Source organism: Piliocolobus tephrosceles, chromosome 1 (assembly GCF_002776525.5).
Source record: "Piliocolobus tephrosceles isolate RC106 chromosome 1, ASM277652v3, whole genome shotgun sequence".
In the NCBI taxonomy this organism is placed as follows: domain Eukaryota; kingdom Metazoa; phylum Chordata; class Mammalia; order Primates; family Cercopithecidae; genus Piliocolobus; species Piliocolobus tephrosceles.
The window spans coordinates 53,378,625-53,403,123 of NC_045434.1; the positions used below are offsets into that span (position 1 = coordinate 53,378,625).

At 34.4% G+C, this 24,499-nt stretch overlaps 1 protein-coding gene across 2 annotated transcripts in view; it reads left to right on the top strand.

Annotated features, from left to right (window-relative positions):
* Positions 1-853: 853 nt before the first annotated feature.
* CFH (complement factor H) overlaps positions 854-24,499 on the top strand; it is a 150,099-nt gene continuing 126,453 nt past the window's right edge. Inside the window, exons 1-3 of one of the 2 annotated variants that reach the window (XM_023203396.1) lie at positions 854-1,151; positions 21,720-21,905; positions 22,616-22,721. In XM_023203396.1, the coding sequence (XP_023059164.1) occupies positions 1,094-1,151; positions 21,720-21,905; positions 22,616-22,721 (350 nt within the window). In that variant the 5' untranslated portion in view covers positions 854-1,093. The remainder of the gene's footprint in view (positions 1,152-21,719; positions 21,906-22,615; positions 22,722-24,499) is intronic. The other variant, XM_023203395.2, reaches the window with a different exon arrangement.

Sequence of the window (24,499 nt, forward strand, 5' to 3'; positions counted from 1 at the left end):
GTGGCGGCGCCTGTAGTCCCAGCTGCTCCGGAGGCTGAGGCAGGAGAATGGCGGGAACCCGGGAGGCGGAGCTTGCAGATCGCGCCACTGCACTCCAGCCTGGGCGACAGAGCGAGACTCCGTCTCAAAAAAAAAGAAAAAAAAAAGAGTAAGAGTAAATTGCTTCTTTTTCATTATACAAAGTACAAAAGCCAGACAAATATATTCCATGTTCTTGCAGATCACAATTGTGGTCTCTGTTTGTAGGGGATGTGGGAGAGGGTTGAGAGGAGTATTGACTGAAAAGGAGTACTGGGGTTTTCTGGGAGGTAATAATGTTCAGTGTTTTGACCTTGGTGGTGGTTTCATAGATATCTTTATCTTCTCAATATTCAGCATACGATTTGTTTATGTTTTCTTTATATGTATTACACAAAACAAAGTTTCAAAAATCAGCATTTTAATTTGTTGATTTTGGGATTATTAAACCTATTTATGTCAAACGAGAGTGAGCCAGTTGCTTCAAAAACGTATATATAAAAAGTATTTAGAAAACTAATTTTATGAATTGCTAGAAAAGCAGGCCCCTAAATTCATCCAGCACTGCATTCTTGGCAAAGTTTCCACACATTGTCTGGGTGCTGATTGTGAAAACATTGCCTAAACCAAAGTTCTGTATGTGATTTCTTTTAAAGTTTCTCTTATTTCCTGTTCTGAGGTTTACACACAACAGATCCTAATAGAGTTTGAATAATTGAAGGATTTATGAAATCCAGAGGATATCGCCAGCTGCTGTTTTGCACATACCAAGGACATGAACATTTTCCAATGGAGAATTTACCTAGCTTAATAAGAAAAAGTCCAAGAGCAGGTCACAACATTGACGTTCAGTGGGAGTGCAGCGAGAATCAGATTCAATCTCTGGCATTGCTGGGCTTGTGGCTTGTGGTTGATTTTTTATTTACTTTGCAAAAGTTTCTGATAGGCGGAGCATCTAGTTTCAACTTCCTTTTGCAGCAAGTTCTTTCCTGCACTAATCACAATTCTTGGAAGAGGAGAACTGGACATTGTGAACAGAGTTAGCTGGTAAATGTCCTCATAAAGGATTCAAAAAATGAAACTTCTAGCAAAGATTATTTGCCTAATGTTATGGGCTATTTGTGTAGCAGAAGGTAAGATTAAAAGAGTCTCTTCTCCTAAAACTGTTATGAAACATTTACTAATGATGCTTTTCACAGTAGTAATAAAAATTTGATTTAGAAAATGTGCTTAAGTATTTTGTAGCTTGATAATTGAGTGACTTTTGACATTTTGAGTTAAAAAACTGAAAGTACCTTATTTGAGTGGTATGTCTAAATATTCATCATAATTGTATTTAATATAAAATAGAATAAAATATTTTAATAATCTTTTCTGAAAAACCATAATCTGGAATAATCATTTCCATTGTAATTATCATAAAATGTAACTTGCTTTTTTTGCTTAGAAGTATAACCAAAATGTATCATGTGAAAGCATTAAGAAAGATGTGAATATACAGTCAATAAAAGCTATCAAATCATAATGATTAATTTCAAATATGATTTTAACTCTTCCTAAAGAAAAATTCATTTATCGTTTACAACTGATATTGTCATGACCTTAGAATTCTTGTAGACAAGCATTACTTGTATTATCAGAATAAAAATATTATACAAATTTAAAACACAATAGAATATATAATATTCATAACAATTAAGTTATTCAATAGGGATTTTTTTCCTGTAGTTGTATATAACATATATTCTTGAAGAGCAGTCTTTTGGAGTAGTGAATATGAGTGTAGGAGTTTTTTTCTGACCTCCAGTAAGACAATTTCTGAATTCATAATAAAATTTAATTATATCACTGCTTCTTGATAGATTCAAAAGCTTATTCTTGGAGGAGGTTTGCTTTCCTAGGCTATGATAGGTAACCAGTTATGTGATAGATATTTGATTAACATTTTTAAACTAAATGAATTATATATTATTCATAATTTCCAAAATATTTTCACTTAGTAAAGAAATTTTCATTGAGTGACTATTACACCTCTAGGAACTGAAGAATATTAGCAAATAACACAAAATCTCTGTTTGAGTCTTCCAATCTAGAAAACAAAGGCACATATGTATTTATAGTTATATATTTCAGTAATTTAAAAAATATTCAAATATGTTTAATACCTTTTGAAAGGCTGAACTTTTTTCAGCTATATTTTCTAACGTTATTGCTTGTTATTTGGCTTATAAACTTTATATGTAGCCACTTTTTAAATGAAGAAGACAATTAATTTCCTTGTACATATAAATATTATCATTAGTATTTAAAAATGAAACATTTTTATATTTACAAACAGTTCCAGAACAATGTTCACATTACCAATCATAACAGACATCTTTTTCTGTTTCTTTGTGCAAATATTTGTCTTTTCTTACTAAATTTATGAGAATGTTTCTAATATTTCATACTTACATACTGTTTGCTCAGGTTTTACATAGATATCATTTGTCATATGAGGGAGATTTGTTTTATTTCTAATCTTTAAAATCAAGAATCAATGGTAAGTTTAATAAACAGTATAACTTTTTTAAAAGTTGAATTTGAAATATTAAAATAGAGTAGATCAAAGTATATGTGATAAACAATAGTGATTTAAGCATCTTATTTACATAATTGATTATTGCTGACTTCTTTCACTTGAATTTTATTTTTCATCAATGTGTGTTTAAATGTGATATCAGTTTCTACTGGTGAATTGAACATCAGCACTATATATATTATGGTGAAAATGACCTAAAAGATAAAGCACAACTTTAGTATTTAAAGCAATGCTTAGGTCAGTCTCATAATTTTCATAAAAGCACATGTAAAAAGCCAATGGAGAAAAACTACATGAATTTTAAGTGGATGTCAAACTCCCATTTTATTTCTTGTTTCCCAAATACTCTCTGAAACTAAACTAGATTGAGATGTCAATCAATTCTGTTAATCTACCATATCTAACAAATTTTTACTTAACAGAGTAGCCTTGATCATGAAAAATACTCACATATACTTCAATATTTGCTTCTGTTTATATTTTCCACATTGAATACTGAACACCAAATTGAGAAAAGATAGTTTGAATACTATCACAATCTGCTTTACTCAACTGCATAACATTTTAGCATCACTTCTGCTCGGTTAAGAGTGAATTTTCTTAAAAAAAACACTATTCATTACTAAGAAAGAATTTTAGCCAACAGGAATAATTTGCGATTTCAGCTTTCTATTTATTTTCTTTTTTTAATATATTGGGTATTACATAGTACCGTTTTCATGCAATACATTGTCTACAGTAACATTCCCAATTATGTAGGAACGCTAATTGCTTCCTTGTTGTAACAGTCTGTGGCTCAGGGAGTCACTGCAGGCTACTAAGAATTGGGTCAGATTTACAGGAAAGTTTAAAATAACAATTTCTTCATCATACCACTTAATTTCACCTTTTCGAAATATATTATGACCAAGCTTTTGAATATATTATATTCAAGCAGATTTTTTAGATTTAGGATCTAACAATTGTGTACTATATGAAATTAGGCCACAGCCCAGAAATTCCAAGATGATTAAAGTGAATAAATTAAAGCTCTACTGAAACATGTCCCAGTAAATACTGGCTGCGTTGTTTGGCAGACATGTTTTTTAATCCTAGAGATTTTAGAGTGCAAAAATATTATTTCGGGTCCTAGAAGACATTATAGATCAAAGATTGATGGATTCCATTACAATCAGAAAAAGGAGAATAATGGTTTAAAATTCCAAATTGTATGTTTGAATTTCAGTGTGATAAATAAGAATTCCCCCTTGCTTCTCCAAAACCTCCACATTTTCAGAGATAGTAGTATGGGTAGTTACCTATATGGTGTGATTTAAAGTTTTGCAATGGCCCAATTGGCTTCAATATCTCATCTCCTCCTAAAATATTTTACATGTTGATATTAGTATTACTATAAATTAAACTAGTCTGTCATTTATATGGAATGACAAATACACTGAATATGTGTTTTAGGATAGTTAAATTTAGCATTATTCATAATTTACTTTGAATTATTATCATCTGACAACTTCCCTGGAACAATTTCACTGGGTGGGGGAGGGTAGAAATGGATGTTGATGAGGGTAAGGATAGGACAAAGTGATTCTGGAAGATGAGGTATTCCCAGGTAGGACAGATCTGCTGGTTGAAGTGTTATAGTGAGTGCTATAAGAGAAGGGGTAGAGAAAATGCCCACAGAAATGGCACGAGCCTGAGACGTCTGCCAAGGCAAGCTTTGCTTATTTTAAATTTAGGCATATCCTGGGAATGCATATGCTACTCTTTTGCCTACATATAATTTAAACTAAAAATGAAATATCTAAGTATTGCTAACTAAAATTATTCTTAGGTAGAAGTAAGTTCCCAAATATAAGTGCAAAAGCAGATCGGTAAATATTCTTCATGTGTGGCCTTTAGTTTCTAAGATCTGAGCCAGTCTACATTGACCCACTTTTATTTGTTTAATCCTTGGTTGTTTATTCTGCAGTCTTTTGCCACTTTTCATTCTCCCCAGTTATGCCTCCTCCTCCTCCCCCACACACCATCCCCCACCTGCCTAGGCCTTCGAGATTCTGCCACCTAATCTGTCCTGTGCTCAGTTAACTAATGTGTACTTTACCCATTTCCTCACAAAACCATAGTATGTGGAAAGGGGATGATGTAATTAACAAAAAAGTTTTGCATTTTAGCTTAAAATTATAAGGAGTCATAAAAAGATGGCTCAGAGGAAATAAAGTAACTGAACATCAAAAAATGAAACAATAAAAAGGAAAGAAAAAACATTTGACAGAACACTTTTATTTCTTCTGACATTTTAACTTAGCCAAGTTTTTCATAAACCTTGTTAACTGGAAATGTAATAGATGGAAAAGTGATTATAGAAATCTTCTTTCAGGCTGGGTGCGGTGGTTCACGCCTGTAATCCCAACACTTTGGGAGGCCAAGGTGGGTGGATCACGATGTCAGGAGTTTGAAACCAGCCTGACCAACATGGTGAAACCCCATCTCTACTAAAAATACCAATATTAGCTGGGCGTGGTGGTGTGCACCTGTAATCTTTGCTACTGTGGAGGCTGAGGCAGGATAATTGCTTGAACTGGGGGGGCGGAGGTTGCAGTGAACTGAGATCATGCCATTGCACTTCAGCTTGGGCAACAGAGGGAGACTCCATCTCAAAAAAAAAAAAAAAAGAAAGAAAAGAAAAAAGAAATATTATTTTAGAAATTCCTGAACTGTGACATAAATTTAAGCTTAGGCCACATAGGTCAGATGTACAATGGAATTACAAATGTTAGAGTTTTCTGGGTTCTTGCAACAGAGCTTTAAGTGCACTAAACAGTTATCACCTCATCTTCTCTTATATTTTCTAGTCACTACTGTCTACTATTCTTTTTCCACAGGTTGTCCATAATCTACAGATATAATGGAAAAGCTTCCAGATTGTTTCATTGTTACTCATCTGTTCTTTCGCTCATTTTTCCATCACTTTAACTTCCTCAAGTACTACTTAGTAATACTTGCTACAGTGTGTGTTGTGTTTTTTTTTTTTTTTTCCTCTATTTTCAAGGTCCTAATTGTACTGTCTCTTTGTGGCTGAGTTCCTTTTTTGTGACTGGAACAGTAACTGGCTTTATAAATTAGCTAACTAAATACTACACATTTCAAGAAAGTTCTGGAATTTCAACCCATATTCTAATAGTATCTTGTTTTATCTCTAATTATGACAAACTTGTTATTCTATCCAACTTCATATGACCGTCGGCTATTCTCCCATCTGCTTTTTATGATTCTGGAATTTTCTTCTTGCTCTTTTCACTGTTAAGGTTTTTGTTTGTTTGGTTGGTTGGTTGGTTGGTTTTTTTGAGACAGGATCTCGCTTTGTTGCCTAAGGCTGGAGTGCCCACGCTGGAATGCAGTGGTGTGATCATAGTTCACTGCAGCTTCCAACACCTGGGCTGAAGCAATCCTCCTGCCTCAACCTCCCACACCTAGCTACATTTTTATCTTTTCTTTTTTCTTTTGCTTTCTCAAATGCCTATTAAGTGTGACATAATCCCTATTCCACTTTATCTAGAGTTTATTTCTTTAAACAATTCTTCACTCTCTTTACAAAGGTATATATGTTACTTTTGAAATGATCTTTAGTTACTCTCATGTTATTTATAAAAGAATTTGAATATTTCTTATTTTGAAAAGCTAATTAGATCATATCATATATATATATATGCATATAGAATTAACCCTTGACCAATATGGGCTTGAACTTCAGGGATCTGCTTACTATGTGAATTTGTTTCAACTAAACCAAGGTAAAACAGATAGTATTGCTGGGATACAAAACTTATGCATAGGAAAAACTGACTTTTCATACATGCGGTTTCCACAGAGTCAAGTGTAGAATTTAAATACGTGCAGATTTTGGCATATGTGGGAGTCCTGAAATATATATACCCTGTGTATACCAAAGGATGATTGAATAAATAGTATTAATTCAGATCAGTGAGAAGATAAGAAAGAAATTTAATGCAAAACACCTATTTTTGCTATTTCTGTTTTGATCATTTGCTTTATTTTTTTCCAAATTGATGTTGTAGTTTTGCTTTATAGTATATTTTGATATCTACTAAGTTTAGAAGTAGGCTATTTAAGAAGTAATAGGTCCTGTTTTTTTTTAACCCATAAAATAATTTTAGAAAAACAGAATAATTGAACAAAGAGATCAATTTTAGTCTACCAAAACAATCTGGCACAAATTTGATTAAGGTTTTTGCAAATATATAATTTTATCATGATTTATTTCATTTGAATAGAAACACTTTTCAAGTAACAGTTAAAAGACATACTGACACTGAAAATAAGTAATTAGTTCTATGTTTGTATGTCAATAATGCCCCCTTAAAATTTGAAAGTGAAAAAATTAGGTAAATTAAGATTGTTAAAAATATTAAATAACATTGATTTTTAGCTTGGACCAAAATTATATAACTATTTTCCTCAAATTATAATAAAAAGATTCTTACTCTTTTCCAGTAGCTAAACATATTCACACTCCTAATACACGGCTTAAAAAATATATATTTTGTTTAGTATTATTCTTATTTTTTTTTTTGAGACAGGGAGTCACTTTGTCACCCAGGCTGCAGTGTAGTAGTGCAGTCATGGCTCACTGCAGCCTCAACCTCCTGGGCTCAAGCAGTCCTCCCACCTAAGCATCCCAAGTAGCAGGAATTATAGCTACCTTGCTCAGGTGATTTTTAAAATTCTTTGTAGAGACAGGGTTTTACCATGTTGCCCAGGCTGGTCTTAAACTCCTGGGGTCTATTGATCCTCTTGAACTTGGCATGCCAAAGTGCTGGGATTATAAACATGACTCACTGCATCTAGACTAAAAATAATTTTAAATTGTAAAATAAAGCCAAATGAATTAAAGCTTCAACAATGTGGTGTTTTGTAAACAAAATTAACTGGCAATTAAATGACTGTAAACGTAAGATGAAGTATTCATTTAAACAATGAATACTCAAATACTTAGACATGGTGACCTAGTCTACTCATTAATCTAGAATGAGAAAAATGATATGGCTATTTTTTAAAAAGTTTTAAGATAAATCACATCTCAAAAAATGTTTCTGTGCCTTTGAATTTGTATGCTTCCTATTTAATAAGCGTGTGCCCTATTTCCTTCAAGAACTGCCAATTTAAGGCAAGCAAATGTGGTTGTTGTTCATATATGCTGAGAGTTTGACTACTTGGGCCAAAATAACTGTTGGTTGTCTAATTGGAAGTCTTTGAGAAGAGGGTTTAACTGAGCTTGAACATTTGATTGTTAGTCAATTCAGGCAAATAAAAGTCATGTTACAAGATATATGTAATTATTATTAGAACTCAGTGCAGTGAATCATTACCTTAAATATTTTTGCTATGGCATGAGTTGATAATGATATAGGACAGCAAGCCCCCAAATTGGGTCTTGCCTGGGAAGTTTCTTGGTTTTGTCCAGTAAAGAATTAAAGGGTGAGCCAGTGGTGTTAAACAGCACTTTTTGTTGAAGTGACTGTGTATATAGCACCAGCAGAGGTACCGCTCCTTGCTGGGCAGGGCTACCCATAGGCAGTGTGCCAACAGTAGCAGCTCAGAGGCAGTTCTGCACTCATATTTATATGCACTTTTAATTATATGGAAATTAAGAGGTAGTTAATGCTGAAATTGCCAGGATGAGGATGGTAACTTCCGGTTGTTGGGTCATTGCTGTGGAAAGGGCTCACAACTTCTGGGTGTTGCTATGGTAATGGTAAACTGGCATAGCACACTGGTGTGTGTGTCTTACAGGAAGGGGCTTCCACCCAGACCTGTTTTGGACAATCCTCAATTTGGTCCAGTGTCCAAGTCCCATCTCCTACCTCAATAATACTGAATATAATAATGGTTAGAACAAAAGCAGGCAAGAAAGTGTATTTGAAGTGAGAAGACCTAGACATTTATGAAAATTCTTCCACTAACTATGAAAAACATTGTTCTTCAATTGCGGGGAGCTTACATTTTGATGTGAGGGGATAGATAGAAAACCTAGTCAACAAAAATAGTTATAGCATTGTGAACAATGTTGTGAAGGAGGTAAAGTAAGGCCTAAGAGAAAATAGAGATGTGGATGGTAATATGTAGAGATATTAGGTGGGCTGGTTCTGGGGACTAGAATGAGTGGATCACTTTGAGGACAGAACATTTGAGTAGAGGCCTGAAAGATGAGACAAAGCCAGTCATCAGAAATCTGTCATAAAATTATTCTAAGAGGAGGAAATAACTTGTGCAAAGGATCTAAGAGAAAAAACGAGTTTGAAATGCTCAACAAAATATAAACAAATCAGCGTGGCTTTGCATGGTGAATACATGCAAGATTTAACATGATGAGATGCGAGAAAGTGGCAAGAGCCAGATAAGGGGGTCCCAAACCAAGGGAAGGAGTTAGCAATGACTGATAAGTAAAAAGGGAAGTCGTGGAAGAATTTTAATCACAGGAATGACATGACCAGATTTGCAAAAATCACTTGTCACTCTGTGAATAGACTGCAATAACAAGAGAGTAGAGGACTGGAGGCTGGTTAGCAGGCAGTTTCATGACCAAGGTGACAGATGATGACCTGAACTAAGATTTTGAAGATGGTAGTAGGAACACGGGAAAATAGAACAAGGGAGATCATATCTTTTTCTTACAAGCAGAATCAAAAGATGCCATTTAACACTGATGGGAAAAGCACCAGAATTTAAAGTACTATTTGAAGAAAAAAGATAATCAATATGAGAATTCTTTATATATAGTAAACATATTCACAGAGTAAATATTGTGAAAAGCTGGCAGGAAGATTTTGTGGAAGAGATGTATCCTTATTTTCTACATCTGGTTGTTAAAAGCAATTAACCATATTTGTAAATCAAGAATGAGGGGCGCAAATATATCATCTGGAAATATAATAATAACCAGAAGGGAAAGCATTTACTTCTCACTGGAAGTGAGTGGGCTAAACTTTTTTTGCGTGAAAGGATTACTTAACTTACTTATTTTTTCCAGTAACCTGAACATCATCAAGTGGATCTGTATTTTGAAAGTGAAAAACACATGTATCAGCTTGTAATTAAACCGTTTTCCTTTTGTGCGGAAGGGGCCGGGGAATTGTGTTGTTATGATAGAGTATTAGCACCATCTAGTGGAGTAGAATATGTTTACTTAAATTATAAACATCGAAACAGCGCAATGTGGAATCACATATTACACAAGTTCACTAATACAAATGTATCAGAAATTTGCAAAATGTTCAAGGGAAAATTAGTGCCCATGACAACTTTCACAAGCATTTGTTTTATTTTGTAAAATATAGTTTTATATGGAGCTTACTTTCTTATGAAATATTGCAAAATGTTTTCTCATGGATATGTTCCACCATGTTAATGGGCACTTCTAAAACTTGTCTCTTTGGACTGCAACAACAAAATATCATTAACCGCATAGCTTATAAACAACAGATTTTTTTTTTCTTACAAATGCTGGAAAGTCTAAGAGCAAGATAGTACCAGCAGATTCAGTGTCTGGTGAGGGTCTACTTGCTGGTTCATAGATAGTGTGCCTTTTGACTGTGTCCTCCAATGATGAAAGGGACAAGGCAGCTCTGTGGTGCCTCTTCTATAAAGTCACACATCCCAAATCATGACAGCTCCACTTTCACGACCTAATCATTTCCCAATGTCCTCACCTCCTAATACTATCACATTGGTAATTAGGTTTAAACATATAAATTGGAGGTTGTGAGGAGGTTGCATATATTCAGAGTATAGCATATGCCTTCTTAACTTACCAAAGTCCAATACTAATTTATCACTCAGGGTTCAATGCGGGAAGCTTAAGTAGAAGTAGAAGATTACCTATCTATCAGTCAATTAATCGATTGACATGCCAATCTACCTATCTAGCTACTTTAAAAGAGCTTTTTTTAAAAAATAAATTGCCTCATGGAATTGTGAGCATGAGATAAGCACCTCTGAAATCCACAGGGCAGGTAGTCAGAAAAGAAGATTACAGACAGGCTGGAATTCACAGGAAAGGAAGCTGCCCTCCACAGAATTTCCTCTTTTTCAAAGGAGCCTCAGCCCTGTGTTTCACACCTTTCAAATGATTTGATCTGGCCTGTCTGGATTACCTAGAATGATCAGCTTGTTTAAAGTCAACTGATTGGGAGTATACCTGGCAACATATTTTCCCACCAACATTTAGATTAGTTTGACTGAATAACTGGGGATGCTGACTTAACCAAGATGACTTATTAAGACAACTATCATAGCTCATTAATACCTTTCTGTTTTTCTGGATACTGTGAAGAACTTAAAAGACATTAATTTTATTTATTCTTCTCACACTTTATACACTATTGTCATGTGTTTTGTGTGTACGGGTGTGTACATATACATGTTTGTATTTAAAACCATATAAGGTAATATTTTTATTGTTTTATAGTTAGTATTCATTTATATTTAATTGAACATTTACCGTTTTCTTTGCTTTTCATTTCTTCTTTCATCCTAAGACTTTATATTTAGGATCGGTTTCAGTTTTCTGAAATACATCTTTTTTCTCTCCTTAGTGTGTATTTATGTTGGCAAATTATCTCAAATTTTATTAATCAGCCCAGGCACGGTGGCTCACTTCTGTAATCCCAGCATTTTGGGAGTCCAAGGTGGGTGGATTGCTTGAGCCCAGGAGTTTGAGAACTGCCTGGGCAAAATGGCAAAACCTCGTCTCTGCAAAAAATGCAAAAATTGGCTGGAAGAGGTGGTTTGTGACTGTAGTCACAGCTCCTTGGGGGGCTGAGACAGGGACCACTGGAGCCCAAGAGGTCAGTGCCGCAGTGAGCTAAGATGATGCCACTCCACTCTAGCATGGGCAATAGAGATCTTGTCAAAAAAATAAAATAAAATAAATGCTATGAATCAAAAACTTTATTCTTGAAAAATTATTTCTGTACATAGAATTCTATATAGATAGCTATTTCTTCCTGCAAATGGAAGTCGTTTATATCTTCTGGCTTCTGCTATTGCTATTGAGAAGTCCTTGTAAATCTACTGTTACTGCTTTTAAACAAATATTTTTCTCTAACAAGTTTAAGATATTTTCTCTTTGGTTTTCTAAATATTTCTTATGATGCATATAGGTGCATTTTTTTACTGCTTGGAATTTTTTAATTCTTGAATTTATTAATTGCTTGTTCCATTCATTTTTTAAAATTCTCTTCCAACATTGCTCTGGCTTTTCTATCCTCATTGACTCTTAGCTCATCTTGTGTATTTTCCACATATTTGTGTCTCCATGTTGCATCCTGTGTTATTTCTTTCGACCTGCCCTCCTGTCCATGAATTCTTTTTACAACTGTGTTATCTGCTATTAAGCTGTCCATTGATGATTAAAACGGGGTTTTTTCATTTTTAGAAATTATATTTGGTTCTTTTTAAAATCTGGTACTACTTTGTTATAACTTCTTTCCTCATATATCAGTAGTCAATCTTTTCTCTTACATTTAAACAACAGAATTAGTATTGTTGATTATAGTCATATACATTTATTCCAATATCAAATATCTATTTTGTTTCTTATGAAGTTTACAGTAGCAAGGTGCTTTTTCCCCATAATGACTTTGACATTTGTAATAATAATTTGGTACTTAAGAAAAAAATCTTCCTCATATTAAAGCTGCAACTTATCTTTTCTGGGTGGCTAGGAGAACTTTCAGTATAAGACTACCTTAAGCCAAATTTGTGTTTTGAAATTCCTTGGTCCTCTAAGCAATTCAAAGCTGGGTTCCTATAAGAAGAGTGTGGTTTACTTCCAGTTTTCCTTTATCCTGTGGGTGAATTCATTTAGGTTTCTAACTTTGAATTTTGTTGCTTTAGCCTAACAAGGCTATCAAAAAGCAAGCTCTTATCTTCCCCAAATGGTGAATGCCCTCATTGCAGAAAAAATTTGGCTCCTTGTTTTCCTCTCTGGGTTCTGATTATATGAAGATTTGTTATGGCAATTCTTTACTGTCTTGTCAACTTTCTAAATGCCTCTATGAAAGTATTTATTTCAAAACATATGTTTTCCTGTTTTTATTTCCCCTTTTGTGACAAGGTCTAACCCTGTCTCTCAGGCTGGAGTGCAGCGACATGATCATAGCTCACTGCATCCTTAAACTCCTGAGTTCAAGAGACCCTCCTGTCCCAGCCTGTCGCATAGCTGGGACAACAAGTGTGTGCCACCATGCCTAACTAATTTGTTCCTTTAATTTTGTGTAGAGATGGGATCTTGCTATACTGTTCAGGCTTGTCTCAAACTCCTGGGCTCAAGGGATTCTCCCACCTCAGCCTCCCAAAATGTTGGGATTGCAGGTGTGAGCCACCATGGCTGGCCACCTGGTTTTGTTGTGAAGGTGTCCTAAGCGATAAGATTAATCTGAAATAATGCATCTCAAGGCACTCAAACTTTTTGTGAAATAGCCAGGCAATAAATATTTTAGACTTTATGTGTCATAATGTCTCGCTACTCAGCTCTTCTATTGTAACATAAAAGGAGTTATAGACAACATATAAATGCATGAACATAGCTATGTTCTACTATAATTTTATTTACAAAACAAGCAGCAATTGAATTTGGCCCACAGGTTAGTTTTCTGGCCCCTGACCTAATGTATCTCACTATAACAGAAAATATATACTACCTTTCCTTCTTACTATTGTAAATTTTATGCACATAATTAAATATTACCCAAACCACAGTTTTTAATTCAGATGGGTGTAGCATAATTTGACAATTTTCATAAATATTCTAATTATATCTGTTATTTAAAATGCTGGAATAAACACTCTGTACCTAAATATTTCATAAAATCTCTAATTATTATTTATTTCTTTTAAAAAATTGAAATTCTTTGTCAACTAGTATATGAGTATTTTTAAGATTCCTTATTGCTAAGTTGCTTTTTAGTTAAGTAATAGTCATTTGTACTTCAGTTTTATTTAATAATAATATTTATATTACCTAATTTTCCAGCAAAATTGAATATCATCTCCTTTACATTTTTGTCATTAAAATTGGTCAAAAAATAATTTTCTTTTAATTTTTATCTCTTTTAAAAATGCCTGTTCTTAAGCAAATGATCTATTCTACTCTAACATTTTTCTTTAGTTAGTGTTTAGTGCTTTTGTTACTGCAAGAAGTGTGTTTGTGTTAAGAATAATTTTTCAGTTAAATTTTCTTTAAATTTTGTATATATGATTTTTTCACAAATATAGTTTTTAATTAAAAAATGTTGTAATGTGTATATGTTCTGTTTGCAAGTTGCTTTATGCATTAAGCCTTACATTTTCAATATTTACTCATACTTTTTAATAAATATATTTATAAAATAAATATGATTATAGATAGATGGCACTAAGATAATAGTAAGTTAAAAATGACACAGCATTAAATATAGCAGATAATTAAAAAATTGTAAAAGAATGAAATATATATGTATTTTAAATTTGTTTAAACCTAATTCTTTAATCTACCTGGCATTTGTGTGCATGTGTCTGTGCATGCTTGCAAATAAAGTAAGGATTCAAATTTATTCCATTTCATTTTCCGTGGGTTTTATTTTTTATTTATTATTGTTATTTTTATTTTATTTTATTTTTTTTGAGACAGAGCTTGGCTCTTGTTGCTCAGGCTGGAGTCCAATGGCGCCTTCTTGGCTTACTGCAATCTCCGCCTCTCAGGTTCAAGAGATTCTCCTGCCTCAGGCCCCCGGATAGCTGGGATTACAGGCATGTGCCAAAACAGCTGGCTAATTTTGTATTTTTAGTAGAGACAGGGTTTCACCATGTTTGTCAGGCTGGTCTTGAACTCCTGACCTCAGGCAATCCGCCCGTCTCAGCCTCCAAAAGTGCTGGGAATAGAGGCGTGAGCCACCGCACCCGGCTCCCGTGAGTTTTAATTGCAAAACTGCCAGAGTGAGTTTCAATTTGAAATTGTCCAGGGTTACACAGTACAATAGACTTACCCATTGTCAAGGTTACTCGGCTTCAAGGAAAATATAGAATAAAGATAAAGGCAGTATGCACAAGAACAGCTTGATGGAGATTTCAGGTACTCAAACTCAGCTTCTGATATCTTAACCACTCCATAAGATAATTTTGCTGATGAAGGATGAAAGTTGATGCCAGTATAGGTCACATCCATGCTGGGTAACAACAGAATTGGGTATCCTTAAATACTTTAGTTGTCACCTTGAACTGGTAGGGTGATTTATGTGATCATCGCTATTATTTGTTGTCCTCTATTTTCTTTAGATTTAATTTAATGTTTTACCGGTTTCTTGAATTAGAAATTTGGATAATTGATTTCCAACAGTTTTTTTATTTCTAATTCATTCAGGTTATATATATTTTTCTCTCTAATCACTGCTTCAGCATCAGCCCACAAATTTTAACATGTATTTCCATTACTGTTTATTTCAAATCATATTCTAATTTATGTTGTAGTTTTTCTTTAACTCGTGAGTTATTTATAAGTGTTGCTTCCCGGGCGCCGTGGCGCACGCCTGTAATCCGCCTGTAATCTCAGCACTTTGGGAGGCGGAGGTGGGTGGATCACGAGGTGAAGAGATCGAGACCATCCTGGCTAACATGGTGAAACCCGGTCTCTAGTAAAAACACATACACACACACACACACACACACACACACACACACACACACCCAAATAGCCGGGCGTGGTGGTGGGCCCCTGTATTCCCAGTTACTTGGGAGGTTGAGGCAGGAGAATGGTGTGAACCCGGAAGCGGAGGTTGCAGTGAGCCGAGATTGGGCCATTGCACTCCAGCCTGGGGGACAGAGAGAGACTCCGTCTAAAAAAAAAAAAAAAAAAAAAAAAAAAAAAAAAACCAAAAAAAAAAAAAAAAACAGCGTTGCTTAACTTCAAAAATTTTGTGACTTTTCCAGTTATTTTCTATTATCAATATCTAGTGGTCAGGGAGTATACTTAGAGTGATTTTAATTTTTTGAAATTGGTAGAGATTTGCTTGGAATGAATATGCATCTTGCAATTGTTGAAGGCAGTGTTTTATTAATATAAAAAAGCTTAATTTGGTTAATAATGTTGTTCATATCTTGTATATCCTTATTTTTCTATTTCTTTGTCTATTGGATATTGGAAACAGTGTGCTTAAATCTCAAACTATGATGGTGGATTGCTTACTTCTTTTATTTCTGTTATATTTTAAAGATACATTAATAGTTTTATGCAAAGAGGCATGCTGGTAAATGTAAAACAACCAACTATTTTTTAAAAGGAAAGGAAACAACCATGATTTGTAAAATTTGCTGAGATTCATGTGTAAATTCTCACAATATGGTCAATTTCAAGTTACCAACGTGTCATCAGTGAACATTGTATTAGCAAAAGATGTGTATAATTGACTCCTATGAGTCAGTATGAGCCAGCTCCAGTAAACATTGTTCAAACACATTTAGAATTATTATATCTTTCTGTTAAAGTAGCCCTTTTATTAACATGAAATGACTCTCTTTTTATCTAGTAATACTTTCTAACTTAAATTATAATTTGCTTGATATTAATACATTAATATCATTCTGATTTTAGTTGATACTTTTCTAGCATATTGGTTTTTATCATTTACTCTCAGTTTGTATGTACAATTTTATTAAAAGTAATCATCATATATTTGAGTTTTCTTTTATGCTTTTATCCAGTCAGACAATCTTTGCATGTTAAGTGTGGTGATGAATCCATTTACATTTAATGTAATTACTGATACAGTTCAGTTTAAATCTAGCATATTGCTATTTATTTTTGCCTCATTTTTTCTTTTTTCTTTTCCTGCCTTCTCTTATTTTAATCAAATAATCTTGACTATCTTATTACATCATGTATACTAGTTATTTTATGCATCTCAATATTATTGGTTTAGTGGCTAACCTAGCAATTACAATAAAATATACTTAAATTATTACAGTTTATCCTAAATTAATATTTTTACCACATCAAGACTATGGGGAAAATATCACACTTTTATTTTCTTTACCTTTTCCTGATACTTTTGCTATTATTGTTTCATATTATACTCTTGAATTTATTAAAAACACTATTAAACGTGGTCATTATTGATTTAAACAGTCTAGGTTCTTTTTCATTTGAGTAAAATATGCATAGCATGTTTATCATGTTTCAATAGCTTTTTTATTTAGTCATCTATTTATTTCCTTCAGTTCTGCTTATTCCTTTTTGTACTTCTTTGCTTACATTTTAGATCAGTTTCCTTCAGCCCAGATAACTTTTTTAGTATTTTATATAGCTGAGTCTGCTCTTGTTGAATTCTTTCTGCTTTTGTTTGCTTAAGAATGTGTTTGCTTAAGAATGTGTTTGCATGCTCTTTCATTTTTGAAGTATATTTTCACCATTTATAGAGTTCTCTGCTGACTTTTAATTTTCAACACTTTAGTGATGCTAAAACATATATATTCAGACTTCAGTATTTACTTCCACAGACTTGGCTGTTATTTTTACTATTCTCCTGAAAAAAAAAAAAAATGTATCCTCTGTCTGTGATATGGTTTGGCTCTGTGTCCCCACCCAAATCTCATCTTAAATTGTAATCTCCATAATCACATGTCAAGGGAGGAACTCAGTGGGAGGTGACTGGATCATAAGGATTGTTTGCCCCATGCTGTTCTAATGATAGTGAGTGAGTTCTTATGATATTTAATGGTTCAAGCATCTGGCATTTCCCCAACTTGCATTTCTCTCTCCTGCTACCATGTGAAGAAAGTCTTCTCTTCTTCTTCACCTTCCACCACGATTGTAAGTTTCCTGAAGCCTCCCCTACCATGTGAAAGTGTGAGTCAATTAAACTTATTTTTTTAATGAAGTACCCAGTCTCAGGCAATTCTTTATAGCATTGTAAAATGTACTAATACACTAAATTGGTACCGAGGTAGTAGGGCACTACTATAAAGATACCTCAAAATGTGGAAGTGACTTTGGAACTGGGTAACGGCCAGAGGTTGGAACAGTTTGGAGGTCTCAAAAGAAGACAGGAAGATGTGGGAAAGCTTGGTACTTCCTAGAGACTTGTTGAATGCTTTAGACCAAAATGCTGATAGTGATCCGGAATATGAAGTCCAGGCTAAGGTGGTCTCAGATGGGGACAAGGAACTTATTGGGATCTGGAGCGAAGATCATTTAGCAAAGAGATTGGCAACATTTTGCCCCTTCCCTAGAGATCTGTGGAACTTTGAACATTGAGAAAGTTGATCTGAAATTGGAACTTATGTTTAAAAGGGAAGCAGAGCATAAAAGTTTGGAAAATGTGCAGCCTGACGATGCAATAGAAATGAAACCTCAATTTTCTTGGGAGAAATGCAAGCCCACTGGAAAAATTTGTGTAAGGAATGAGGAGTCAAATGTTAATCACCATGACAAAGGAAAAATGTCTCCAGGGAATGTTAGTAATCTTTAAGGCAGCTTCTCCCATCACAGGCCCAGATGCCTAGGAAAGAAAAATGGTTGTGCAGGCCTGGGCCCCACTGCTGTGTGCAGTCTCAGGACTTGCTGGCTTGTATCCTAGCTGCTCCAGTTGTAGCCATGTCTAAAACGGGATGACATACAGCTTGGGCCATTGCTTCAGAGGATGAAAGTCCTAAGCCTTGGCAGCTTCCACATGGTGTTGGTCCTGTGGGTACACAGAATGCAAAACCTCCACCTAGATTCAGAGAATGTATAGAAATGCTTAGATATCCAGGCAGAGGTGTGTTGCAAGGGAGGAGGCCTTATGGAGAACCTCTGCTAGTGCAATAAGCAGGGAGAATGTAGGATTGGAGCCCCCACACAGAGGTCCCACTGGGGCACTACCTAATAGAGCTGTGAGAATAGGGCCACCGATCCTCCAGACCCCAGAGTGGTAGATCAACTGACAGGTTGCACCATGTGCCTAGAAAAGCCACAGAGACTCAATGCCAGCAGTGAAAGCAGCCAGGGAAGGGGGCCATACCCTGCAAAACCATTGGGGAAGGTCTGCCCAAGGCTGTGGGAGCTCACCTCTTGCATCAGTGTGACCTGAATGTGAGACATGGAATCAAAGGAGACTGTTTTGGAACTTTAAGGTTTAATGACTTCCCTATTGGATTTCCAACTTTCATGGAGGCTTTGGCCCCTTTGTTTTAGCCAGTTCATCCCATCTGGGATGGGAGCATTTACCCAATGCCTGTATTCCCATTGTATCTTGAAAATGACTAATTTGTTTTTGATTTTACAAGCTCATATGTGGAAGGGACTTGCCTTGTCTCAGATGAGACTTACGACATGGACTTTTGGGTTAATGCTGTAGGGAGTTAAGACTTTGGGGGACTGTTGGGAAGGCATGATTTGGTTTGAAATGTCAGGGCGTGAGATTTGGAAAAGGCAAGGGGCAGAATTATATGGTTAGGCTCTGTGTCCCCACCCAAATCTCATCTTAAATTGTAATCCCCATAATCCCCATGTGTTGAAGAAGGGACACAGTGAGAGGTGATTGGATCACGGGACAGTTTCTCCCATGCTGTTCTCATGATAGTGAGTGAGTTCTCATGAGGTTTGATGGTTTTATAAGCATCTGGCATTTCCCCTGTTTGCACTTCTCTCTCCCGCCACCCCATGTGAAGAGATCCAGTCCTCGCTTCCCCTTCCACCATGATTGTAAGTTTCCTGAGGCCTCCCCAGCCATGTGAAACTGTGAGTCAATTATATCTCTTTTATTTATAAATTACCCAGTCTTGGGTATTTCTTTATAGCAGTGCAAAAATGGACTAATACAATCTGCTTTTAAGATTTTGCCTTTATCTTTGGTTTTCAGCAGAGTATCAGTATAGGTTTTCTTGGTATATAGCATTTTGGGGGTTTGTTGAAATTTTGATTTTGTGAGTTGATTTCTTTCATCAATTTTGGAAACCTTTGAGCTATTGTTTCTTCAAATATTGCCTATGTTCATTCTCTTCTCTGTTGTTAGAATTCCAATTACACATGTTTTATAACTTGACTCTACACCACATATTTTTTTGTACTCTGTTTTGTTTGTTGTTGTTTATACACTTTTGTCTTTCTATACTTCAGTTTGGATATTTTTACATTAAACTTCCTCTAAGTTTAACAAGTTTGTATTGTGTTATGTCCATTTGATTCTTAACACCATTTGACAAGTTGTTATTTCTGATTTTTTATGCAGTTTTAAGATAACACCTGATTTATTATGAGTCAATTTTATTTTGAATATCTTCTTAAAATCTACATCTACTTTCTATAGTTCCTTTAATGTCCCTAAAATAGCTGTTATAAAGGCCTTAACACTAATTCTAACATCTGAATCTGAGTGTCTAGTTCTACTGAATATTTATTTTCTCTTTTTCATTCACAGCTGTTTTGCTTCTTTATGTATCTTTTAATTTTTATTCAAGATCGTATTTTTAAACAAAAATATGCAATGAGCAAAGTTTATGTAACTTACTCTCACTAACAAGATTGTTTGCTCTTTCTTGAGCCACTCAAAAATTTAACTCAGCGGGACCTGGGTAACACTTTCAATTTGAATCAGTTCCACTTCTGGTTTTTAAAGTCTCAAAGATTAAACCTTCTTGGGTTTTTAAAATCAAGAGTCTGGTTGGTTTCTTCTATCCCAAAAGATGAACACACACACACACACACACACACACACACACACACACATAGAGTATATACATACATATATATATATATATATGTATATATTATACTCTATGTGTGTGTGTATATATATATATTAGACTTTTGAGATAGAAGAAGCCGACACATATATATTATGTATGTGAGTGTATGATATATATAATAGTTGTTTATATATGTTTGCTTTTCTGCTGTTTTGACATCTGCTCTTATATGTATAATCTTAAATGCTCATATATATATGAAACAGCAGAAAAGCAATCATATATAAAGAGCTTTTATTATATATAAATAATATATGTGTATATATGTATGCATATACATAAATACATATATGTATACAGCTTTTCTGCTGTTTTGACAACTGCTCTTAAATATCACACAGAGTGACTTTCAAATATGGCATATTTTAATGAGAATGCTAGTTGTGTATTTGAGTCAGATCCCTTTTCTTATTGAGCCTTTTTTTCTATGAGGCAATGGGAAAGTCAGTCTTCTTGTAAGAAGCTACCTAGACTGTAGCAAAGCTACCTGATTTGGCAAAGTTTCAGAATTTTTCATGCTAGCTATAACCTCCTTATGTTTGGTTCTTTCTTACCTCATTACCATTCTTCCATTCAGAGGAAGGATTTTCAATCCATATCCAGAGTTGACAAATATAACCAGGTAAAAAATGGCCAGAGACCCTGTATTTACTTGGAACAAGTCCTGCCTACTTGGATTTTGTTCATTTAATCCTCTTTGCTCCCACTACTTACCTTTGAGCATACACATGCACACACAATTTGTTGTTGTTCCAATCTAGAGTAGAAACATTGTTCTTTTCCATCCTATTCTATCTTATTTGGAGTGTTCCTATAATTTTGTATTAAAACTTATCATGTTTCATTTTTGTAAATAGAATTTTTCTACCTGTAATGCATATTGTACGTTTGTTTGACTACTTATTAAATAACTGGCTTCCCTACTAGAATGGAAATGCTTTGAGAACAGATAACTTGTTTCTTCATTGATTTTGCTTTACAACTTACGATAGTGCTCAATAAATATTTCCCAAATTAATGGAAGAATAGTAGAATGCTCTCCAGCAATTAAGAGTAGTATAACAAAATATATCTATTGCTTTGCAAAGTTTTTTAGGTATTCTTCCACAGTGAACATTCTTATAAAATTATGTAGATACAAATTTTATAAGGTGAAATGTATACTTACACTACATGCATGAAATGTATGTTTACTCCATAGATATGGGAGTAGGAGAGAGAGAGAGAGAGGAAAATTTAGGTAGGTCTGTAACTGTCTAGACATTTTTAAAAGCAACAATTACCCAAATATACTGTACATTTAAATAGATACTTTATGCACTTATTTTGTTTTTATTTTTTGTAGATTGCAAGGAACTTCCTCCAAGAAAAAATACAGAAATTCTGATAGGTTCCTGGCCTGACCAAACATATGAAGAAGGCACTGAGGCTATCTATAAATGCCGCCCTGGATATAGATCTCTTGGAAATATAGTAATGGTATGCAGGAAGGGAGAATGGGTTGCTCTTAATCCATTAAGGAAATGTCAGAGTAAGTACTTCATACATTTGTGAAATTTATGAAAACTTTTGGTTGCGAAAATACTTAAGATTTAATAGTATCGCAATTATGGCTGAATTATATCACTGTTGCTGCTCAAATACAAAATAATACATCATACACCTTTTTTTTTTTTTTTTTTTTTTTTGAGATGGAATCTGGCTCTGTCACTTAGGCTGGAGTGCAGTGGTGCAATTTTGAGATGGAGTCTCCCTCTATTGCCAGGCTGGAGTGCAGTGGTGCTATCTCGGCTCACTGCAACCTCTGCCTCCCTGGTTCAAGCAATTCTCCTGCCTCAACATCCTGAGTAGCTACGACTATTGGCACGTCCCACCACACCTGGCTAATTTTTGTATTTTTAGTAGAGATGGGGTTTCACTATGCTGGACAGGCTGATCTCGAACTCCTGACCTTGTGATCCACTCACCTTGACCTCCCAAGGTGCTGGGATTACAGGTGTGAGCCACTGTGCCCAGCCAATACATCATCATTTTCAAAAAGGGGTGGTCTTCCTCCAAAATTAAAAAAGCAAGCATATAGTTTAAGTTCAATTATGAAATAATAGCTCTGCTATGTTTAATTTTCCTTTTATTCAATCTGTCTTCTTATATAATATCAAATATACTTGGTCCCCCACTCCTACCTAAAATATATTCCTTGTTATTACATACTAATTTATAACTTTTTTTTTTTCATTTTAGAAAGGCCCTGTGGATATCCTGGAGATACTCCTTTTGGTTATTTTAACCTCATAGGAGGAAATGTGTTTGAATATGGTGTAAAAGCTGTGTATACATGTAATGAGGGGTATGTAGTCCATACAAAAAGAGGTTTATAATTAAGATAGTAAATAGGAGCTGTACTACTTTATATATTTTAAGGTTATTATATTTTTCTACAGACATTTTAAAAAGTAACATGCAAGTACCTGAAAATTTAACTATGATGGAAATAATTAAATCTGGGTAACATATTTTCTCCTTAACATTGAAAAATTTAAATGAAGTATAACTTCACTGGTAGAGTATAATTATAGAAGAGTGGGAAAACAGTATGCACATCTATAAGTATTCACCCAACAAGTCTTCAGGACATTCTATTTTGTGCAGAGTATCATGGGAGTTCAATGTGTCAGGAACAATAGGAATTGTAACCAATTTATATTGTATGAAAACTGTTTTGACAGATTTTATAAAATTTAAGGAAAGCAAGACTTTTACCTGCTTATAAGTTTTACTTACAACTAATGTTACTTAATATCCCAGGTCTGCAAATTATTCTTACCACATGGACTAAAAATACTACTCTTTCAGAATCATTGACTCTGTTCCTTCTAACCAACTGCTGGGTTTTCATTGCCAAAATCATCACTGTATATCCTCAGTGTCTCAGTGTCCTTTTATCTCCCTTATTCTCTGCTAGATCAAAAATGATTTTGAAGAAAAATCTATATATGGGCAAACTAGGATTAGATCACTATAATCTTATACTTCATAAATATAAATGTAACCAAATATTACAAATGGAATAACATCATTCTTTCCTCATTTTTTTTTCTTAATTCGAAGCAATAAAATATAATAGCTTAAAACTCAGTCACTGGAGTAAGCCTGCCTTTCAAAACTCTTCCACTTAACATTTATGGGTATTTAAAAATATATCTCTTCGCTACCATTTCCTTTCCTACAAAACAGACACATTTCATATGCTTCATGGATTGGTAGGAAAAATAAATAAGACACACATCTGCATCCCTTAGAAGAGACCTTGAGATATTGTAGATGCCAAATAAGTATTGTTTCTTATGAATTTATTCTCTCCTTAGTCACTACCTCAGGGAGGTTTTTCAAATACATTTTTAGCCCTTCAATCATTACTGCTTATCTTATCACACATAACCAAATAGGTTATAATTTCCTGGGGCTGAATTTTTTAATTTGCTACCTTCCTCACCTCTGAAATATTTGTTTTCTCATAGACTTGTGTCCTCTCTTTAAGTTCAGCACTTGATTTGGCTAAGGAGATAAAAATGTATAGATCTGAAGCCTCTAGCAATGATTGCACATTTTGCACAGGCCCCAGGGAGCTCATATGCAAATACAGCATTTTTAAATTCAAAGGGCAGGCTTCATGGGTTTTTAAAATTACTTAAGTTCAACATTAGATGGATTGGATAAACAGATTTGATTCACTGGGTATTCTCTGGAAAAAATCTCTAGAATAGAGATGGGGAGATGGAGGCAAGTGCTGAAAATAAATCACACACTAACAACTTTTTGCTGGCACTATCTTAAATTATGTAGAAAGCCTAAGGTGTTTAGAAAACATCAGAATCGTGGAGGACAGAAATATGGTCTAAGACTGAAGGAGAGGGAAACATAATGTTAGCTGTTGGTTACTATGATATTTTTAGCTTTTGTTTTGGTGATAGTTCATGGAGCTTACTATATTATTGAATTTAGCTAATTAGATAATTCAATGAAAAATAAGAATACTTTGTATGAAACAATAATGAATTTGTCATGAACCAAAGGTTATGATTATTTTCAGCCCATGCACCAAGGAGAGAAAGATAAAGGGAGATA